The following is a 15,218-nucleotide window of genomic DNA, read 5'->3' as shown; positions in this document are numbered from 1 at the left end:
TGAAGGTAAAGTTAAGCGGCGAAGTGATGCGAATACAGAGGACATAGATTCAATAATATAAACTGTTTTCCCACTTAAAGCTATTTGGTTTATAGATATACGTTTTCAATATTCCATCTTTATTATAGATATATAGATAATGATTATCAGATACAACGTCGTTTCTTATTTATTCCCGAAATAATTGCATTGCTTATCCGATGATACTTTTATATTATTGTTGTGAAGCAAGTACTCGAAATAACTTCTTTCCTAAGACATGAAAATACGAAGATATGAAATCATTTCTTACAAAATTCTACACAAGGATTTCACGTACGGCAAGATAAAATTATTTTTAACACAAAATATCCAGTCAGACAAAGAGGAAGATTATTTCCTCATTAAAAAAACACAAGTAAAGAAGATAATAGTACCTAATTTCCCTTATTGTCTGCGTGCTTTTCGAGAAATATGATTCTTTATGTGAAAATATCAAAGAATCACTTTTCCTAATATACAACACGATTTATTAGATTAAACTTACCGACATTGTGCGCAATTCCCGAAGCATCTCGTCTGAGTTAGTAATCAACGTGTGTATTTAAGGCTCCTGGGTACTCGCTGCGACCATGTTAGATCGTGACGTTAGAGGCGAAAATTGACATGCTGAGAATTCTTGCGTGCCATTTCCAAATAAAAAAAATATTTGCAAAAAATAACACTTCAAATTATTTCAGCACACTTCAAAAATACTCCGAGGTCTATCCCTTTCCCTTGACAGTTAATAAACAGCCGTAAAATCAATGTAATACAAAGTCTAGTCGTAACCTTGCGCACAAGTCTACATGACTAGACTTCGTATTACATTCAGTAATATAATGTAATATAAAGCTGAAAGAGAACTTTTATTAGACTGAAGCAATGATGACATTCAATTGTAGATTATTTCATAAGTGTCACATATGGTCTCTGCATTGCATTGGTGCAACATGCAATTTACCTGGATTTAACAAATTAGAGCGTCTTCTGCTTGATTTAATATTTTTGTACTTTTTTGTACTTTATTACTCTGTAATATACAATTCTGAGAACTTTCCTGGGTGACCAATAAATCCTTACTCTTCTTAAATAAGTCCTCAGACTTCCTGAAATAATGTTGAAGACGTTGCATATATTTTTACAAATACTTTATTAAACATTGCAAAGTGTGGTACATGGTATCACAACGTTGTTATACTCATTGCATGTATACGTCACGATTACACATTATACATCGGATTCACGAACACGAATATCTATACAGAGGAGTACAATACGTTCGTTCTTACATTGCAATTTCGCTCGCTATAACGCAAGATCATTACAACTCTTGTCTTAGAACAGTTCTCTTCGCGAATACCATGCCTATTTCGAGGAATCAACTCGCAAATTAGCACACGTTTGATAAATACAATGCTATTTAAAGATCCTCCCGAACTAAGGATTCACCCTCCTAATATCTACACCCTACGTCTGCAAACAGTTTTATTAAATCTTCACAGCCAACGACTAAATTAAAAGTCCTCCCGCATCTTCGCGCCATATTCGTATTCTTATTTAAGAATTATAACTTATAACTGGTACAAGTTTTTTGGGGAGGAGCGCAGATTTAACTTTACTTCTACCACGACCGAAGAATTCGCGTAACAATACCAGCGCGCGAAAGCCGATAAATATATTCCCTCCTCGAAAGTACAAGTCAAAAATTGAAAAATCCTCTTAAATCCGTCTTGTACGTTGTCGCGTTGTAATTTTACATGTAAGATTTACGTAAATAAAGCTTGCGGTCGCCTTCTGTTGCTACTATTAAAAAATCATGACAATTACATAGGTATTGTAATACGTAATTTTTATATATTGTAACATTTAAAAATTATGGAAATTATTAAAAACGAAAAATCATATATGAATTTCTGAAGCAGACAACAGTTTTCGGTGATGAAGGAATTCATACGATTTCTCGCCTTTGGCGTGACAATTTCATATGATTGCAGCGAGGCAACAGGAGTCTTACAACTGTTACAATGTAAACAATAATACGGAGTGCCCCGCACTCCGTGTAAGTAGTAGCTAAGTTTTGTACATAACGGCAAAGTCAATTCGCCGACTGCTGTAAATATCTAAATTAAGTAATTTCACAAGAAAGATTCGATTACGCAGTACGGCTTTATGCGCCGTCAAATCAAAGGCGGAATACCTTCAAATACAATAGATTCGCGCGACGCGATACATAAATCAATTTATATTAATCTGTCCCAGATGCCAAGTCGATATATAAATCTTACTGCGTGCCTCTGACTAATTCTAAACTGATTCGGTTTCATCATACGCATGTCTATTAAATACATATCGATTCTTGTGCTAATAATCATTATTTCGCCAACATATTAGATACAATTTTCGCATTTCGTAATTACTCTATGTAAGTAGCACACAATCTGTAACAAGTTAATATCTCACTACTTTAAACTTCTAACAAATTTTTAATGGTGGCGTTTAATGGTAAAAAAATATATTATTTACATATTAGATACTATATTACGTAAGAAAAACAAAGATATATATATTTTTTTTAAATGTAATCATACAATTGGCGAGTAAATAATGCATTTTCCATTAAGCCACCGCTAAGAATCTGGCAGATGTTTCGAATAATTATATAACAATAATCACTATTATAATATAATAAGATATCAAGGTATAACAGATCGTGCGACTCACTCTGTACATATCATGACTTTCATCACATTGAGAATACTATAATTATTATATAATTATATATGTATATATATTATATAAACCTAGCGAAACCGATAAATGTGTAAATCTGTCCCGACTAAATGTATTCTTCGTTTTCTTTGTTTTATATCTATTAAAAATTGCATAGGAAGCACCGGTTTCTCAAAAGCCCTACAACAATAAACAAGATTGAGATTCTTAGAGTACCATGTCGCGAGTTTCCGGCGTCGGTTGCGATGTACAATCGCTTAAAAAGACTCGTCATCAAAATCGGCAGCACGTTATGATATCAGATATTATCAATTGATCCTGATTTTTGCAATTAATACGGTCTTTGATAATCCGTTGACTATGTGAAAAATTTCTGAAATAATTTAGAATATTATTAATTTACAATGGTGATAAACGATAGATATGTACAATCTAAAATCACTATGCGACCGATTTTGAACTAACAACCGGACAGGAATCGAGGGTGAGCGAGCGAAGTGAAAACGAAACGGTCAATCGGCTATATAGAAAGATTTTACAAGTGTCTACCGACCAGACCAGGCAGGGCGACTCGTGTGTGCAGCGGTAGTGGTCCCGGACTAACTTCTCCCATCATCATCACGGTCCCCAACTGTCCCACAAAGTATTAAACACACATCAAGGATCGACTTCAGAACCATATATCCTCTCACATGTATGCCGTTTGACGTTAATCAATTACATTCAATCGGTGCGTCAGAGAATTTTTACGTATCGCGTACACATACTGAGATTGTAACGTTATTTACAAAAACCGGTCCGGTTGATTATGTCATCGTCGTCATCGAGATAGATCTGAAATCTAAACTTCGAATCGAAACTCGACTTCAAAGTGAGTCTAACTCGCGAGGCTAGAAAATAAAACTTCTCTAACTCTATTTACAAAAATCTGCAAGGTACACGCTAATTTGTCAGCAGAAAGCACATTATACTCCAATTTCGATTTCCTATTTTGTATATATGTAATTTACTTGGAATTTACTATTTTTTATAATCTGCTGTATAATATAATATTGTATATTTTTATTGGAAAAAAAAAAAAAAAAAAAAAAAAAAAAAAAAAAAAAAAAAAAAAAATCATGGTTTCGTTGCCTAAAGTATCATGCCTAGAAACTATGTTGTGTCTGCAATATTGACTTTGTTATCAAATCATAAGTAATAGCAGTTATATGTTGATACGGACATAAGTGTATGAGCCTGTAATATACCGCCAGAGAGATATCTTAACGAGACTTAAAGGAATTAAGTGTCCGATAAAAACTCCTCGATAACGTTAATTTCTAAAATTAGTAACGATTCAGGGAATATATCTACACTTAGCTAACGCTTAACAATTCCAGACTTAAACGTATATTCGTGGACAGATCACCGACAACAATTACGAAATTATATATAATATCGGGTCGATAAAATAAATCTTAAGACGCCAAAAATATCATGTTCACAACTGCGATCTACGTGCAGAGCTCCTGACGCTCGTCTGTGAATAAATAATATAAAAATATACAACTAAAAACAGAAAAACAATGTAAAGTAAGTAGAGAGGTACGTGTGAAGTAGTACATTGCGGCATGCAGATATTGACGGATAAGTATGTCGGCAGCGCGATCATTACGAGATGATTAATCCCAGAGATCTTTCCGCATTAAAAAGTTGACTGCATGCAAAAAAATGTTCGTAGATTACAGGGGACGAAAAAAGTATCCGCACGCCCCATTCTTTTGACGGTCTTACGCAAAGAATAAGATTAATGTTACGCTATTACAAACGAAAACTATCTATCCCAATCTATCCTGTTAAGAATATTCGCGCAAAGTCATTCCAGAAAATACGAGACGTGTGAATACTTCTTTTTCACTTGTGTCAGCTTACAAATGAATAGTAACTTTTCACCGAGCATGAACAAGTTTCGCGGAGGCAGGATTAAAAGATCACAGCAGCAACAGAGCCTTCAATGTCTTTTCTGTTTTTACATTGCCAATCGCAATCAATTGTCGCGTAATTAGAATTAATGGATACAGAAAATTATGTTTAATGCTCGATAATTTGAACGTCGCGAAAAGTTTGGCAAATGTTCCAGTGTTCAGAAAAGGAGGAATTCGGGAACGTTTGCTCACGATATTCGCACGTTAAAACTAAATTCCGAGAAATGTCTTGTTGAGATAAAAAAAAAGCGTTTTTTATTCAGTTCAAGTATTACATACTCACCAAGCCCCGAATTTCCTCTTCTTCTAACACTCTTTATCTATAGATAAAATGTTTACAACTCGAAAAAAATAACAAAGCGGCATATCACGATCTCCACTCCCTACATTAACGCTAGTCGTACATGTTAATACTTTCAGAAAAATCACCGCGCGATATGACCTACTCGTAATTGTTCAAAGAGAAGAATCTGTCTTTTGCTGCACCGATCTTAGGTACACATGGACATGGATAGTTCGTCGATCGTTTTCCCGGCTATAACGTTCGTAACGGAATGAATCCCCCCATTCCGATGATTCTGAGGTCTTCGTCATTGGAATCGGAATCATCATCATCATCACTGTCATCATCATCGTTTCTTTCTCTCTAGAAAAACCGATGAAAAAAAAAAAAAGATACGGTCAAACGTGCGCTCTGCAAATATCTGACTGTGATTTTTTTTCCCTGAAGAGAAGAAAGACAAGACACAAGCGCAAAAATAGGCCGAAGAGAAGTTCGTCCTCTGTACATTAAACATAATTTTCGAGTTTATAAATAAAAAATTTCCACCATTATGCAATACGAAATATCACACGCTATTGTCCATTCATTAGTTCTCGTTATGTGTCTATCGTAGGCAATCATTGACTAGAATAATTATCTGCTTTACAGTTATAAAATCACCTCGACAGAAAAGAATACACAGTTACGAGGAGTCATTTGCACACAACGGCGATTGGCTCGTTAACATCTTACCATTTGTCAATTTATGCACTATATTAGTATAAGATTGGGCAGAGCAGAAAAAAGTCGGTTTGCATTAACAAACAGCATACGTACATTTCCCCTTATTCTTAAGCAAGCAGGTTTGTTAAAAATTCACGGTGTATTTACAGTTGCTATTGTCGTTTTTGAAATTGAGACACTGAGTGCGATAGCAGTATAAAGCTTAAGACTTTACTATTTAATTGGTGACAAGTCATCATTACAATTACTATATATTATACACTAAATTATTTGATTGTAGACCTGATTTTTCTCCATCTTTTGAAATTAGATTTCAAACTTTTAAACTCATTCCCCCCCGCCCCCTAAAAATACCGTTTTTCGAAATATGCTGCTATTGCACTCGAATTCTCGATTAAAACCTTTGCGACCTCCTGTCGCTGTTGCCATTTCACTCGAGAGATCAACTTGGAAATCGAAAAGAAGAGAAATTACATCGTCCAGATAAAATTAATTTTACGTGCAATATAGACATTCAAGCTCGTGTTTTATATAGAAGAACGAAAAAAAAAAGAGGCGATTATATTATGTCAAATATGAAGTGACGTTCACGCGATTACATCTCCTTTACGTATTGTCTGTATTGCTCATACATACAGCATAGAGAACATGCGTAGAAATGTACAGTGTATGTTACATACACACACGTAGCCGCAGGCTATTGTTGTTTACACTCATAATCAGAGTTGGCGCCACTAATCATTGCGTGTGTAAACCGGCCTTAAGAATTTAAAAAAGAAACGAAATATAAAATTCAATCGTCAAAGATATCACCTTCGTGTAAAAACAAAAGACGTGAAATCTTTGGTGAAATCAAATATGACTATAATAAACGAATGCGAATGCATATAAGTTACGTAAGAGTTAATTAAATAAATTATAATTCCGCGTTTAACGCGTTCGAAATATGCATATTCGATACTTTCAATCTCCCTCTTTCTCTTCCTTCTGTTTAAAAAGATTTAGATACACAAAAGGTGGTGATGTTAGGATTGCTGTTAGTTCTACCTTCTGTGTAAATTGAGAATTACATAGGGCTCGTCCGGATTAGTGCTGACGTCTGTGGTGCTGTTGTTAGGCTGATAGCACGGGTTAACAGTGTAATTGAGATTAGGCTGATGGAAACTCACCGGCTGAACACTGGTCCTGCGTCGCTCCATCTCGCGATCTTCCAAGCAGAAGTCCGAATCCGAATCGACTTTTCTTGCAACCTCATCCTGTCGAAATGTAATGTCATTAAAAATATTACAAAATTATTTTAATTCATAATTATATTCTATCATATTCAAACAATATATAATATAATATAACAGACGTTATATAAAATATTATAGCTGGTATAAAATGAGCTTTTCAGTGTACAATGAATTTAGGCACTGTACCTGCGTCATCTGTTGCGTGGTCGTGAGAATTCTCGCTAGCGGACTACAACAGACCGGCAACGTTTCCAATAACGTAGGCCTGGAGTGCGTTAACAAGGGCTTCATATATTTGGTATCGAAATCGCCCCAAATTCTGGCGAGCAACGCCTTCTCGTTAGGCTTTGTGCCACCGATACCACCGCTGCCACTGCCGCCGCCTGGCAACGATCCGTCCTGCATAGAATTATACTGTAAAATGTGAACAAAGCATCAGTTATCCATCCTGTATGATTCTGCGAGCTTTCCATCTTTAATCTTTAAACAAAAGTAGGCCCCTCTCCCCCCTCTATTAGTCATATAAACATATATTTATTAACACATTAAAATAAGATTCAAATAGGTGTACATTATTTTTAATTCTTCCCTTTAAGCAGAAAAGTATATAACAACGTTAACAGCAATATATTAATGACAGACCTTTTTAGATGTTTGGAGTTATTTTCGTTATTAGTTATAAAAAATGCATCCTTACTTATTGATCGTAATTCTGGTGTTCCGTATTTTAAACATGTCTGTGTGTGTAAGTACTGTTAATAAATGTAAGTATCTCAGTGTTCTCCAACTATTCTTCAACATACAGAATGGATAACAAAAACCATACTAAAAAAAATAACCAGAAGCACAGTGCAGTCAAATTCAATTAAAAGCCTTAATGAAATAAATCTACAACTTGCATATAGACAGAGAAATCATATAAATCATATAATAGATCTGCATTCACATGGTACAACAATAACAAGGAAAAAAAATCACTTTTATTTCAATACAGATATTAAGCGACACTTGGTGCATGCAGCTACTTTTATAAGAATTGTATGGTATAATCATGATGCGTGAGCTATATATTCATATACATATGTATATTAATGTCTCATTATTTGTGTGTGAAGAATAAATCGATCTGAGAGTCATCAAAATAAAAAAAAAATCAAGTTATCTAAACTCTCAATTTGTTAAACAGGAAGACGGTGCGTCAAGTCAATCTTTAATTGTGATAACATACCGGCGGACTTCTTCCCCTACGCATGTCCAGATCACCGTAGCCACCCTCGCCGCCAGACTATTAACATTGATAAATTAATTGTCTTGTAAATCGCAGCACTCGTGCACGCGTTCTCTTAACCGCGAATCTTTATAATTCACTGTCGAATGTTACAAGGTAACAAACATGCATGCTAGTTCAGAAATGCGGGAATCAAACATAATTTCGGTAGAGCAATTTCGTATGAGTGATAGTCGTGATTCGAAAATTGCAAAACATTTCACAGAACACGAAGCGTATACTTTTAACTACCAGAGAGAAAACATTTTCATACAGCCGTAGCTATATACCATCGGAAAATTGAGCTCACTGACATTGTACCGGTCTTGATACAACTGATATAGCATTGTCTTTCTGAATCTGTGATACTCTGATACTACTTTTCCGACACTAAAAGAAAAGAAAATCAATGGGAGCGTGGCAAAATAAAACTCTCCAAGCTCTAATTTTACAATTAACGAGGAGATTCGGCTGATCGGTACGCACCCCGACAGTATCCAATGAATTGTACACCTGGATAAAAGCGACACCGTAAAAAGAAATCGTTATACGAAATTACGAACCAGTAAAGCTTGCATGCAGAAATGTCTTCGCTTTCATGTCTTTTTAAAGCAAATACTCTCGTCTATAAACCTACAAAGTATAAGAACATTGCTTTACACATGCAAAATTTCGCTGGATCGAGATAATCGATAAATCTAACTACCGATCACACTTAGCCATGTACAGTGTCGAAATTATACAAAACGCATAAACATGTTAATGTGTGTGTGTGTGTGTGTGTGTGCGTGCGCGCAAACAACCTAAACTATGTTCTTTGCATTATGTGATACTAATTCTTCTAGATAGCATAGAGAACACGATTAAACATACAAATTATCATACTTACACTGCGCGTTCCATTATGAGAAAGTCCTTCTATTTCCTCATCTACTCCGACTCTAGAAACGAAAAAATAGTTTAAGTGGCGTAATAACAACCGCAAACAATTGTATTTGTAATCAATCAAATGGAAACAAGGATCAAGAAGTTAATATTTAAAAAACTGTTTTTTTTGTATAATTTTTACATTAATAAAAGTAGAGAAACACAAATTGAGAGATGTTGGGTTACATTTAAATGTTTTACTCACGGAATATTAAACCAGCTTAAAAATTGTGTTGTTGCGCCACCTTGAAAAATAACTGTCAATATAACAATCAAGCTAGTCGTGGTCAGCATAGCTTGTCTGGCGTCCGATACGGTGTTCCTGATGGCAAGAGCAAAGCTCATGGCACCACGCAATCCTGCGAAGAACAGCATGTGCTGATAGTTCAATGATATCTTTGGCTTTCGCGCCAGATTTAATATAAAAGACAACGGATAAACGTTAGCCGCGCGACCCAGTAACGCGCACAACTGTGGACAATGTGTTAAGGATACCATATTTTACTAATTAAATTAATCGAAAAGAATTTGATCAATATCTATTTTATATATCGCATTAAACTGAAACGATTCTCTCATAGAATCTTTCAATCTAGAAAAGGAGCGTCCAGTGGTACGTTCCGCAAATATACACGTCATGTAAGGATACAAATCCTGCGAAGATAAAGCCAGGATCGAAATGATGTTTCGGAAAGGTGAACATCGAGACACCGATGTAACTAAAAATGAAATTCTCGGCCAAGAAATTCAACAGCTCGAACAGCTGTTTCGTGCGCTGACGCGAGTCCGGGCTCAGATTGTTGTACGTGTAATGAGCTTGGCATATTCCACAGAAGAGAACGGCAACAACGCCTAAAATTTTGTAATAAAATATTTATTAGATTAATGCGAAAGGTTTGTCATTTTTTCTATTAAATTCTGTTCTTTAATAAAGGCACTGATTCTAATGTTTCTTGAAAAAAAAAAAAAAAAAAAAAAAATAATGAAAGAAACTTATTTTTAGGAAAAGCTATTAAACGGTGACTATTTTTGTTAATAGATACTAGTTTTTTTTTAGAAAAAAGATTTGAATTATTTTTGCTTCTAATACCATAATCGAATATTGCAATGAGAGACTAGGGGCTCTAACGCATACACAATAATTGCGAATTACCTGTAAGATCGGTAGCTTCGGCGATTAAAAACGTACTGTAGGACATTAGGACGAATAACGCTGACTCCAACAGAGGAAAGTCTCGCACCCTGGTGAACTTGGTCAACAACGCGGTGATACACCCCATAGTAGCACCGATAAAAAGGGATAGACTGAATATTTCAACGAAGTCTCCAAATGCCTGGAAGAACGCCACGGTCTCGAAACCGCCCGATCCTGACTGGTACCGCTCCGCGTAGTTCTGTATCGAACTAAAATACAAAAACTTATGTATTTCACTTGTTATATAATATTGCTAAATTATAGTTACAACGTATTAGACAATTTCAAGTAACATCCACTTTTCTCGAATCTTCAATTTTTCTGTCGCAAAAATTTCTTTACAGAAAGAATCGATTCGGCCAAAGAATCTGCAAGACAAGGAAAATGCAATTTGATTCCGTGGAACATTGTACATACTAACCCACTAAGTACAATGGCGACCGCATCGTTTAGCACACTCTCGCCGAACACCAAAGCATACAGATTAACGTCTACATGTAGATCATTAAAGATGGATATTATTGTCAGAGGATCCGTAGGGGATATCAATGCGCCGAAATACAGAGTATCCAGAAACGTAAATGACGTGGAGAGATGTGGTATCAGTTGTACAAAACCATACATCAGAGCTCTGCGCAGATAAGACAGTTTGACTTAGGAAAATAAGACTTATAAGACATTAAAAGAAAAACACGAATTGTTTTCAGTTACGAGACGCGAGAAAAAAAGCAAATAAGCTCGATCAAAGCACGAGTTATGCATAATAAGATACACAGTAGTTTACAAACATATTTTGCTTGTTGTTAAGAGTTTGCAAACAGCTGTTTTTTTTCTTAGGCAATAATAATGAGAATTAATTAATCAAGTGTGTGTGAAACAGATAATGGCGCTTTCTTTTTAAAAGATAGAAAGAGAAAATATCATTAACAATATAAAATATATAATAATAACAGACATGATATATAAACTGATGCTTTTTCTCTCAAAGACTCTATAATAAAATAAGACCATTAAAATAATATTAAAGAAAGAGCTTACCCAATAACAAAAGCTGATATGGAGGTTCCTATCAAAGCATACATAAGAATCGCACCCAGATTTCTGAAGAAGTATCTCTGCAAGAATTTGTTCATCAGAAAGTTATATATAGGAATCAAATTGTATATCTCTATTGTCTTTCCAACAAAGAAGCAGGTCAATGTACTTACACGCTTCAAGCTGTAACCAGCATGGAAGATAATGGGAGGTAATATGATATTAAAAAATATTTCAGGATCGAAAGTTGCCTGCAACAATAACCATTACTGTTAAATTAATCGATTTAAAAGCAGACTGACTTAAATTTAATGTGGCAATTATCTAGGCTCGTTTAAAAATCAAACTACTTTCTTCAGACAAACCATGTAACTTATCATCTCATGGAGGACTTATTTACCTTCAAATCAATTTCGTTATCTTCCTTGTAGATTTCGCCGCGAAACGAGTACGCAAACGTTTTGTTCTTTACGATACCGCCACCTTTGTCTTCTGGGAAACGTAACCACAACGTATCCGGTGGTACAGACTGATTATATTTGCTGGAATTATCCGGAACCACTGGCATATGCAGAATAGTGCTGCTTGTTGTGAACCCATAACGTATTATCGCTCCTATGATCAAACCTGTAACGAGCAATTTCATCCTAAATAAGAATTATCCTAGAATCATCCTTAACATGTTACTAGCAGCAATAATTAAAATTATACTTAAAAAATGCATTTAACTTCATGTCAGATCCAAAAATAAGAATAAGCTATAAAATAACACTCACACATCTCTATTTTGAAGACAAATCTTGAGAATTAAAATGATACGAATAAGTGAATTTTATTCATCGCTACCAAACTTAAAATTAACTACTAACCGTTCAAATGTTTAAAAACAATAATAACACATATACTACGTTTACGCGAGCGTTACTTCTGTAGTAACTTACGATAATTCCTTCGCGTAAACGGGATTTTGTTAACGAGAATTGAGAGATGACTCTTGGTATATATATTTAATAAGTCCGTGCCAGTTGAGTCTCGAATAGTTCTGAGTAGAGTCCAGTCGCAATTACGTTCGTTCCCGCAGATACCTTTGTACCAGACTTATTAAATATATATATCAAGAGTCATCTCTCAATTAATTCTCGACCATCCTTACAGTGATAACTTACGATAATTTACTCCGTGTAAACGAGTGAATTATTGTAAGCTACTACAAAAATAACGCTCGCGTAAACGTAGTAATACACTAACTAAAGGAAAAGAAATCGTGAATTGTTGATAGCAGACGACTCTCACCATAGATGACAGCCAAACCAGTTTCATGGAGGAACCTCAAGCGGCGGTGCTTGAACATCCATATCGTTAAAACGGTTAATATCAATAAAAACGTGTAGAGCAGAAGATTGAGGCTGTCGAGCCGGTGCAACAGCTGTGCTTTGGCGTCCAATTTAATGTCCGTCGCTGCGCCGTTGCATAGTCTCAAGAAAAAAGTACATAGAACTTTAAGGAGCAGGGGACGTACACCACCATTCGCCGCCATCTTTGCCAAATGTCAGGCGATATCATGAAGCAGAGAGAAAACTGATAGCGAATTCGGGCGCTTGCACTATAGAGCCTTACTTGCACTAGTGCACACTGAGTGCGCACTAAGGCTTGTTTATAATCCATTCTTATATTTAAAGTCGCTTAAATACACATTTAAAAACTTTTTAGCCAATAAAACAATCTGTAATATTTATATGGATGCTGTACAAATCATTTTATAGACTAATAAGGCCGGTATTCATAGTCTTCAAGATCGTCTTAAGTAATGTCTTAAGACGCTAATATACGGCTCTGTGATTGGTTCATGACATCTTAAGATTGAACTTAAGACGATCTTAAATAACTATGAATACCGGCCTAAGGTCGGTATTCATAGTCGGTTCTTATATTTAAGACCATCTTAAGTACAATCTTAAGATGTCATTAACCAATCACAGAGCCGTACCCTAAGAGCACAGTTGACGGAAAGTCGGCGGTAAGTCGACTTTTATAAGTCGACTTCTAGTCGGCTTCTAAAAATGGCAGAAAGTCGACTAAAAGTCGACTTCTAAATAGGTGACTTCTAAAAATGGCGGAAAGTCGACTAAAAGTCGACTTCTAAATAGTCGACTTATAAAAGTCAACGGAAAGTTGACTTTTATAAGTCGACTTCTAGTCGACTTCTAAAAATGGCGAAAAGTCGACTAAAAGTCGACTTCTAAATAGTCGACTTATAAAAGTCAACGGAAAGTTGACTTTTATAAGTCGACTTTTAGTCGACTTCTAAAAATGGCGGAATGTCGACTAAAAATCGACTTCTAAATAGTCGACTTATAAAAGTCAATTTTCCGTCGACTTTTATAAGTCGACTTCTAGTCGACTTCTAGTCGACTTCTAAAAATGGCGGAAAGTCGACTAAAAGTCGACTTCTAAATAGTCGACTATAAAAAGACGGAAAGCAGTCAAGCGGCGCGTCATCAATATGGCGGCGAATCTCGAGGAGGCTGGAGGAAAAAATTAATGTTTACGCGAGTGCAAGGAATACATGCCGCGAGACAAGACACGATAAGACGTCGAAAAGCGCCGCGCTATCAACCACCGCCACGAAACGTCGTCGTCGTCGTCATCATTGTCTTCCCGTTGACTTCCTCGATTAGATCAGAATACTGGAATTTAACTGTATGCATGTTGCAATATGTTTGAGACGGTTGTCTACATTATCTACAACAAGAATTGTTACAGAATGCCGTTACCAACCGACATGGAAGCGAAATTGCTGCGCCAGATAGTTTTTGCAGGTATGGCGGATCTAAAAGAGGATCAGGATAAGGCCAAGTGGAAATATGCTTTAGAGGTTAGGTATGGTGTGTTATTAATTATCATCGATAATTAAGACCTATTGAATGCGACCTCTCTATTCTGAACCATCTTTCAGAACACCATCAGATCGTGCGTTCTACGGAAAATCAGTCCGGAATAGGTGGTTTATAAAGAGGTGTACGAAACGAATAAGATGTATATGCGAGGTGTCACGGCGATAGAACCCGAATGATTGCCGAAATTCGCTTCCACGCTATGCCATCTTAGTGAATCATTGGTTGATCCACCGCCAAGGTATTTTTATCACAATTGTTGCTTTATAATGTTTTCCCTATTTATTTATAAAGATATTAATCTTCATTATGATCGAATATTATTCTCATTTATAGATATAATCAAGGAACCGGGAAGATCATTTGCCGCGTGTCTGGTACATTTGGAAAGGCCGGATGGGGACTACCATCGATGGATATAGAGCATCTGTGGACGGTGTAAAGTGGTTCGCGTATTTCTTCTTGGAGGGTCAAGTGTACCCTAAGCTGAAACGATTTGTTCCGTCGTTGCTGACGACACCTGGGAGCATCACCAAGTTATGGGCCAGGTAAATCGTTATTCTATCTCCTTTCGATTTCACGTTGATTCATCGAATAGATTACATCAATTCAATACGATTTTTTCAGGTTGATACCACGCACTCAAGCAATAGTACAAACGTTGCAGTCGCAGGGAGTCGTGTCCAAATACAAACTGCTAGAAATCTGGGGTTTGGATGAAAAATGTGAGATTTTAATTTATAAAATAATATTTAGATATTATCATCGAGTAGACTTCTATACATACTAGACCGCTGACAGGCATCTCGGCCGTGATGCTTGCCGCCATGTTGATTTTAGTCAAGATATGCTATACTACAGATTCTATACAAGTAGTTTTATACAAGATTTCTATACAATAGTCTGGCATATACAGAATGTCCAAAAGAAAGGGTTTAATACTA

General features: G+C 35.9%; 2 protein-coding genes and 1 pseudogene across 13 annotated transcripts in view; 1 reads left to right on the top strand and 2 right to left on the bottom strand.

Annotated features, from left to right (window-relative positions):
* LOC139821411 (lysine-specific demethylase 6A-like) overlaps positions 1–532 on the bottom strand; it is a 29,370-nt pseudogene extending 28,838 nt beyond the window's left edge.
* Positions 156–12,959, bottom strand: Nhe3 (Na[+]/H[+] hydrogen exchanger 3). 10 transcript variants are annotated; one of them, XM_071793278.1, is made up of 13 exons: positions 12,674–12,958; positions 11,781–12,007; positions 11,554–11,631; positions 11,384–11,460; positions 10,767–10,976; positions 10,304–10,554; positions 9,800–10,002; positions 9,356–9,621; positions 9,113–9,164; positions 8,185–8,241; positions 7,143–7,370; positions 6,891–6,977; positions 156–1,127 (listed from the first exon to the last, which is right to left on the bottom strand). In XM_071793278.1, exons 1-13 carry the CDS (start codon positions 12,915–12,917, stop codon positions 1,119–1,121), a joined length of 1,989 nt encoding a protein of 662 aa, XP_071649379.1. In that variant the 5' UTR covers positions 12,918–12,958; the 3' UTR covers positions 156–1,118. The 10 variants fall into 10 exon arrangements, with proteins under 10 accessions (XP_071649379.1, XP_071649368.1, XP_071649370.1 ...); XM_071793267.1 differs by lacking the exon at positions 156–1,127 and adding an exon at positions 1,155–3,382 and having other exon boundaries at positions 6,769–6,977; positions 12,674–12,959; XM_071793269.1 differs by lacking the exon at positions 156–1,127 and adding an exon at positions 1,155–5,361 and having other exon boundaries at positions 12,674–12,959.
* A 904-nt stretch (positions 12,960–13,863) lies between these two features.
* Positions 13,864–15,218, top strand: part of LOC139821896 (probable ATP-dependent RNA helicase DHX37) — a 102,116-nt gene continuing 100,761 nt past the window's right edge. For all 3 annotated transcript variants that reach the window (XM_071793318.1, XM_071793317.1, XM_071793316.1), the window contains exons 1-5: positions 13,864–14,080; positions 14,144–14,260; positions 14,337–14,515; positions 14,611–14,822; positions 14,902–14,999. In XM_071793318.1, coding sequence (XP_071649419.1) covers positions 14,671–14,822; positions 14,902–14,999 — 250 coding nt within the window. In that variant the 5' untranslated portion in view covers positions 13,864–14,080; positions 14,144–14,260; positions 14,337–14,515; positions 14,611–14,670. The remainder of the gene's footprint in view (positions 14,081–14,143; positions 14,261–14,336; positions 14,516–14,610; positions 14,823–14,901; positions 15,000–15,218) is intronic.

Source organism: Temnothorax longispinosus, chromosome 11, assembly GCF_030848805.1.
Source record: "Temnothorax longispinosus isolate EJ_2023e chromosome 11, Tlon_JGU_v1, whole genome shotgun sequence".
Classification (NCBI taxonomy): Eukaryota; Metazoa; Arthropoda; class Insecta; order Hymenoptera; family Formicidae; genus Temnothorax; species Temnothorax longispinosus.
The sequence above is the reverse complement of the archived record's forward strand: the minus strand, read 5'-3'. Positions and strand labels throughout refer to the sequence as shown.